General features: G+C 32.5%; 1 protein-coding gene across 9 annotated transcripts; it reads right to left on the bottom strand.

The window, feature by feature from the left end:
* Positions 1–1,773: 1,773 nt before the first annotated feature.
* Positions 1,774–6,891, bottom strand: LOC114412449 (disease resistance protein RGA2-like). 9 transcript variants are annotated; one of them, XM_028376389.1, is made up of 6 exons: positions 4,083–6,891; positions 3,636–3,846; positions 3,207–3,520; positions 2,600–2,695; positions 2,339–2,467; positions 1,790–2,219 (listed from the first exon to the last, which is right to left on the bottom strand). In XM_028376389.1, the coding sequence occupies exon 1, from the start codon at positions 6,767–6,769 to the stop codon at positions 4,109–4,111; it is 2,661 nt and encodes an 886-aa protein (XP_028232190.1). In that variant the 5' UTR covers positions 6,770–6,891; the 3' UTR covers positions 1,790–2,219; positions 2,339–2,467; positions 2,600–2,695; positions 3,207–3,520; positions 3,636–3,846; positions 4,083–4,108. The 9 variants fall into 9 exon arrangements, 8 of the variants coding, with proteins under 8 accessions (XP_028232190.1, XP_028232200.1, XP_028232160.1 ...); XM_028376399.1 differs by having other exon boundaries at positions 2,343–2,467; XM_028376359.1 differs by lacking the exon at positions 2,339–2,467 and having other exon boundaries at positions 3,207–3,303; positions 3,381–3,520.
* Positions 6,892–7,574: the final 683 nt, after the last annotated feature.

The raw sequence follows: 7,574 nt of genomic DNA, 5'->3' as shown, positions 1-7,574 counted from the left end.
AATATGCAATAATTTATATCACATAAGTAACTAAAAACAAATTTATTTGTTTCTCTTACCTACTATTAAGTCTAATTTATTTTATGGTAAAAATTTCAGATAACTAACGTAGAAAATTATGTTATGAATAAATTCGGTTATGAAATTCATATTTCTTTTAAAATTTCGATAATATTTCATTTTATTTATTATTGTCTTTCAGCATAATAGCTCCAAATATTTCCTTCATTGGCACAATTGTTCCTGTAAACATTGAATGGAGACTGATAACAAACCAAACGATATTAAAAATATCAAAATGAATACTACTTGATGAAAATGTTATTAGTGTTTATTTGAATGAAAATGTTATTTTTCATGTTTTATTCAATAACGAACATACGATGACATACAAGCTAGTCATAAAAAAATTAAACCTATGGAGTTTTATCAATAACTTATAAATGTATTTTAAAAAGAAAGAAAATAGCTAGATGCTTAAAATCACTCATAAGAGACGATATTATCATAATAATTACATTTAATTTATATATTATAATTTTAATTATTTTGATCTTCCAATTTTTTTTCTCAAGCGCTGCCTTTGTCTCGGACAAAAATAATAATAATTTAATAGAAGAAATAAAGTATAATATAAGAAAAAATAGAAAAGGAAAAGAGAATATAAGTTTGGTAGAACTTATGGAACTAAAATGAAAGAGGCTATGAAAGAATGTTAATTTATTTGAGCTTAGCTTAATTTAAGTAGCTTATGCGGAATGTTTTAATTTATTCTAATAAGTTTGAACATAATCATTTTTTTAAACCACAATAATTAACATTTTTGACTTCTATAGAATCATGAAATATTCTTACAAGCTTTGACGATTTAGATAGATTATAAGATTAATTTTTAGTCCGATATTTAATCAAATTTAAAGCTTTCAAATTGGTTTCTTATTGTCTTTATTGTACACAAAAATATTATTAAGATATAAATTTATGATATAACCTCGCATGAAAACTTATTAAATAAGTATTTAATTAAATTTAGGGTTGGCCAACATTATTCCAATGCAAACTTTGGAGTGAGCTTTTACAAAAGTTTTATATTTTGATTTAGGCTTAAATGTAATTTTAATCATCTTATCTTATTTAATATGTAATCTTGATTCCTTTATTTTAAAATAGATATTTGGTCTCCTTATTTTAAAAAATAACTAATTTTAATCTCTCTATTCTAATATATAAACATTTGGTCCTCTTACTTTAAAATTTTTATAATTTTTGTCAAATCTTTAATTTTACATATATTTTATTTATTTTATTTTGATCCAATTAATTCTTAAACCTAACTTATTTACAATAAAGAAATGATTAAATTAATTACAATATAAGACATAAAACGGTAGGCAAAATAGAAGATTACACCAAAATTATAAATTTTTTAAAATAAAGAAACTAAAATTATAGATTTTTTAAAATACAGGAATCAAATGTCTCTTCATTAAAATAAAAGGATCAAATTTACATATTTTTTAAAATGAGAGGACCAAATATATCAATTTTAAAATAAAATAAAAAACTAAAATTACAAATTAATAAAATAAGAAACCAAAATTACATTTAAACATGATTAAAAAGGCAACACAAGCCATGATTAGACCAACCACTAAACACTAACCGATATTATGATAGGTTGGCATCATACCAGAGGATCACTTAATCATCCATTGCAAAGTGTTAATTGCCAAAAAGTACAAACACCCAAGAAAAATATTTCGTGTGCTTCACTTTTACCATGCTCATAGCTTCATGAAACTCTATTATTAACAATGAAACTCTTAAAATTAGTCTATAGGTACATACGATGTCATTTCACTTGAGACACAAGAATACTTGTTACCAAATACATAATAGAAGGTCGAAAAGTGCTAATTACTGGGTCACACTTGCTGGCAGTACCTTCACTTTCAGACTTCACTCTTAAAGTTTCAATTTCTGGCATCAAAATAAACCAGCTTCCATACACAATTATAGCGAACTACAAAGTCAACTTCCATTCCACAAGACCTCCTGCGTGCACGGGGAGGAAGATTCTGCAGAATGCATAACTAATAGGAAGCTTCTGCAGAAGAAATTTAAAATTTCAAATCATATTTTCATTTCCCAGTTGTTCAATTTCCTAATTCAACAGAGGATAAGCTTGCTAACTCGGCACGCATTGAATTGCCTTTTTTCTGTATATCAAGGAGAAGCCATGGAAAATATAACAAGAATCAATAAACAGTGAAGCAATTTAAAACATTGTGCAAATATTTACATTGAAAGAACGACACTGGAGAGCTCAGTCATATACCTACATATATAATAGATGCTCAAACAGGTATTGACTGTGAACTAGGAGGACATAATTTTTTTCCTTGAACCACATGAAAGTCTTCCACAGATATATAATTACCTTCCAACTTCTGACTTAATAAATTTACTAAATCATTTGAAATTCCAAAAGCTTTCATCAGACAACCATACTCATTATTTTAAAAAATGATCGTAGACAGGACAAGAAAAACAATACTGGACAAAAACACAAGTTACATGACAGTTCTTTTTATCGTACTTGTTTTCATGACGACAGTACGAGAACAACGAGTATGAGGGCAGGTACCATCTTGTACTTCTGCGACCCACTTAGCACCTTCCCAAACTCCAAGCCCTGAGTATCAATGTCAAATGCTAACATCAACATTTTTTAGAAGCAATTAAAACCAACCGCAGATACATTCTAGAGGTCAATTGCAAACTCCTAGCTGCAGGAAATGTCTAAGTAGTTCACAATCTATGCAAAAAGATCCATCCACCAAAGTTAATCTACCAGTTTGGAGTTGGAGTTGAACATTTACATAATGTTATGGTCTATTCTTGAAATGGGAAAATAAAAGGCACTGAAATCCACTATTGACATGTTCATGGTATAGTAGTGTATCTGTCATGACAACAGAATATTTTAATATCTAATGACTCGACTTGTAACACAAGTATAGACACACCAAAACACTAAAGAGCAATATAGATTCTGTTCTTAGGGCCATTTCAATTATAATCTTCTAAACGTATTTATATATTCATCAAATTACTAAATAAGATTAGTAACGGTATCACAACATGCACCCTGGAAGGAGTGTGTGTGTGCACGAAGGAATCATGAAAGGAAATGCAGCATTAACCTCTTTTGTGTTATCATACTGGAGTATCCTTTGTCTTTTATGTATTTCACCGGGCATATTCATCAGGATCAAATGGCTTAGATGCTGCAGAGGCAGACTAGAAGAAATATGGTGATGTAAACCTTTCAATTCAGTGGTAAACAACAAATGTTAATAAAATCGCAATTAATATACCTTGAAATAAATTTGCATAGGAAAGTTACGTTCAATGAGCATAGCAGAGGAAGACCTTTCTTATTGAAGAAAAGAACCAGATATCCATTAAAAATGTCCATATCACATAGGCTTGTATCTTTATCAGGAAGGATGATATTCTGAAGTGAGACATAAGCATAACAACGAGGGTTAGAGATGCAATAGCATTCACATACGCACACACAGATAATAGACAACTCAAAATCAAGGTGTATGACACTGATAAAAAAATACCTGCAATTTAGTTGACTACATTTTCAACTCAGCATCTAACCAGGTAATAACCTTGACCAGACCATTCAACTCACCATAAGAGGTGAAGTAGACAAAGGAGCAAACAATACAAAAACTGAAGATTGTACAGCTACTTGATGGTCAAAGCTTAAACTATACTTCATTGGAAACATATCTGAAAGGAAGAAGCACTGAAATCTTCAAACATGGCCTGCGGGAAGCATCAAATTTTACACCTCAGAGTCTAAATAGTTATGATCACAACGAAGATAATTTTCAGTCTCAATAAAACACATGGTGCAATATGGAAAAATAAGATGAAAATCTGAAATCTGCATAGAATGAAATATTCCCCACATCCCTCTCCATTCTTAATCACATTGGACACTTCAAACACCTCTAATATTATGCCATTATAGGAAGGAGGGAATAGGATCCATGTTATACCTGCACAGGCACACCAATCATTATATTCACTGCCAATTATAAAAGTCAATTTGGAGAATGTGAGCTATTTTTGGCCAGTCCTCTCCTATTTCCTTCTCACATCGCTTCTCTAACTCAGGGCAACCATAGATAGTCAAACTTTTCAGACTGCTAAGGCTTAGGCTCGTTGGAAGACACATCAACTTGGGACAATTTTTAATACTTAAATGACGAAGCAAGGTAAGGTTTCCAAAGCAATCAGGCAAGGATTCTAGTTTTGGAAGATTGTATAATTGTAACGAGTGCAGGGAAGTCATATGTTGTAAAACCTCCTGCAAACATTTCACTTCTCTGCATCTGCCAATCGCCAATTGCTTGAGAGAAGGACTAGACATCCATTGTGGGAAATGTGAACCTTTATATCGTACCACACCCAAACTTTGAAGTTGTTGGATATCAGGTTGAAGGACTTCAAGAATCTCCTCAACATTTTCTTGTAATTCACACACTTCATTTCTATCCCATGACAACCACAACTCGTTTAGTTTCTTACTTGACATATTGGCTTCTTTGGCATCGCTTACACTTTTTACTCTTTCTAGATGCTTGATGTGAAGATCTCCTTTAAGTTTTAGTGGTCCCAGCTCTTCTAAAAGGAATCCTCTTTCCTTGCCAACAATGCACATGCTTAGATTCCTTAGGGAAGTCAACTTCCCTATCTGAGGAGGCAAGCTTGATATTGAGAAGCAGTCATTCAAAGATAGCTGTTGTAGAGCTGTTAAGCTTGTCAAATTGTTGGGCAAATTTTGGAGATATACACAATAGTCTAACTTCAATATCTGTAAATTCCACAATTTACATAACGATTCTGGAAGAGTTTTGAAGCCACCCCTAGAAAGATTTAAGTATCTTAGATGTTTTAAATGACCAATTGATGACGACAATTTTCCTCTTCGTTCACAATGAAGCACACGCAAAGAATAACATTTCAATACATGAGGAGAAAGTTCATCAGTATAGGCCAGAGGCCAAGTTCGACGAATATCAAGCAAAGGTTGCAATATATAGGTCCTCAGAGATTTGACTTGATGCATCTGGATTGAATCGGCTCGCTCAGATGATAACCACCTATAATATGAGAGATGGTGACTTCTTTTGGACAAAGTTGTTACACCATTGTCATTTGTAATGCAACAAACCTCTTCCGCAACAAATTGAGCAAGATCATGAACAAGATCATGCATCTTGAAACTTGTAACTTTGTCAAATTCATCTTTCTCAATATCTTGAAAAAATGATCTCCAATATAATTCATTCCACACACCATCACCAACATCTTCAGCATCTAATATTTCATTAGATGAAATGAATCCATTAGCCATCCATAGTTCAATCAAATATTGCTTCTTTATTATTTCATCTTTGGGAAATATTGCACAATAAGCAAAACATTGTCTAAGTTTTATTGGCAAATTCAAGTAACTTAATCTCAACGCAGGCATTACAGAGTTCTCATTGTTTGGTAAACTCCATAGATTGCTTTCCTTAACATAGATCCACTCTTTTTCATCTCTTTTGAAGCGTAAAAGACCTCCTAGTGCTTTTGCTGCTAGAGGCACTCCCCTACACTTCTTTACTATCTCTTTCCCTATGATCACAAGCTCCACTTGTTCTACCTCATTTGGTCCAAAAGCTCGATGTTTAAACAATTCCCAGCAATCATTATCAGAGAGCATTGATAACTCATGAGGAGGCATTGTTCCCATGATTGCTGCAACCTTTGGAAGACGAGTGGTGACAAGAATAGAAGCACCCTTTGCCCCACAAGCCAATACAGATTTCAACCTCTGCCAATTCTCTTGCACTTCATCCCACACATCATCCAAAACAAGCAAATATCTTTTTCTTTGAAGCAGATCTTGAAGTCTTCTTTGCAGCGGCTCTAGATCCAAATCTTCAGAGGCATGCCCAGTTGTTGCTTCAATAATAGCTTTTGTCATTCTCTTCAAACTGAAGTCTTCCGAAACACATACCCAAATTCTTAGCTCAAAGTGGTTGACTACCCTCTCACAATTGAAGATGAGTTGGGCAAGTGTTGTCTTTCCAAGTCCGCTCAGACCTACAATTGGATAGACTGATAAATCCTCTAAATGAGAAGCATCACCAATCAAAAAGTCTACAATTTTATCCGTATCTTCTTCTCTTCCATAGACCTGTGGTTCAGTGATGAATGAGCTGGTTTGGCGCCACTCAATGATTCCACTTCTCTCTGAAACCATCTCAGTCAAATGAAACTTAATCCTTTCTTCAGCAATTCTTTCTAATCTCTCACTTATCCTTTTCATTTTCTTAGCAATTTTGTAACGGAAAACAACATGGTTGGGATGAAAAGCGGATAAGCAAGAACTTTGTACCTTGTTTGATAGACCACACTTGATTTCATGGTATTCCAACTTCAATGCTTCAGTGGCATACTCATCCAAGATTTCATCAAGGATGTGAGCTGCATCTTTCAGCTTTTGCAGCCAATCCTTTATGGCTCTGTCTGAGAATTGTTTCTCCTCGGCATCTTCAAGCGTAGCCTTAATGGTAGTGAGTAAGCTAGCAAGCCTTTCCAAGTCATGATCAAAACCCAGATAGAGTTCAAGCTCTTTTCCAATCAGAGAGCTCAAATTTCCAAGTGCAACTTCCAGTACAGCCTCAGCCATATTCCTCCAAATTGTAACTCAAAATGAAATGTATGGTTCAGAAATGGCAGTTCAATGAGAAAATTGGCTAGCAGACGAGATGGTTTGCATCGGCTTGGGAAGTCAACACCGAACCCGCCGCAAATAATTGAAATAAATATATTTTACAGTCAATGTCTTGTTTCCCACGGTTTGATTGTTGAAATTTCCAATGGAAGCAACGAGTAGATGGAATTCGAAGAACAATAAACAATAGCATACGTATGCTGTAATGACACGTTAAATTTTTTTTATATCGTTAGAAGTTACTTCCATCAATGATATTAAATCTAAATTTTTTGCCACTTAATTTTGTCTAAATTGCATTTAGAAGTAACGTAAAATTTCAATGATTCAGTGGTAAAAATAATGCTTAAATAATCTTTTCTCCCTATTTTTAAGGGAAGTGGGGTTCATCTTAAACTTTTAAAGATTTTTGTTTTAATTTTATTAGTTTCAAGTAAAAAAAAAATTGTTTTAATTCTGCTGTCAATAATAGATGTTGGAAGTAACATAGCTTAAAAAAAAATAAACGAGTCTATCCTATCAAATTTTTTATGATGTGAGATTGTTATACAACTAATATTGTTATTTGTTGATAAAAAAATTAAATTTTACAAAGACTAATTTTTTTTAAAAGATTAAAATAAAAAAATACCTTATTTTATAGGAATCAAAAGGTTATTTAAATCTAACCATAAACATGTTAATTTTTTTTGTAGTATTTAAGCATGTTAATTTAAACCAAAGAGATTTACCTCTCAATTAAATAGTGCATGTGAGTTGT

This window comes from Glycine soja, chromosome 1, assembly GCF_004193775.1.
Source record: "Glycine soja cultivar W05 chromosome 1, ASM419377v2, whole genome shotgun sequence".
In the NCBI taxonomy this organism is placed as follows: Eukaryota; Viridiplantae; Streptophyta; class Magnoliopsida; order Fabales; family Fabaceae; genus Glycine; species Glycine soja.
This window is presented reverse-complemented; position numbering and strand designations above follow the sequence as displayed.

What these genes read in the sequence shown, in the direction of transcription:
- LOC114412449 (XM_028376367.1), bottom strand. Translation starts at nt 6,769, where the DNA reads ATGGCTGAGGCTGTACTGGAAGTTGCACTTGGAAATTTGAGCTCTCTG.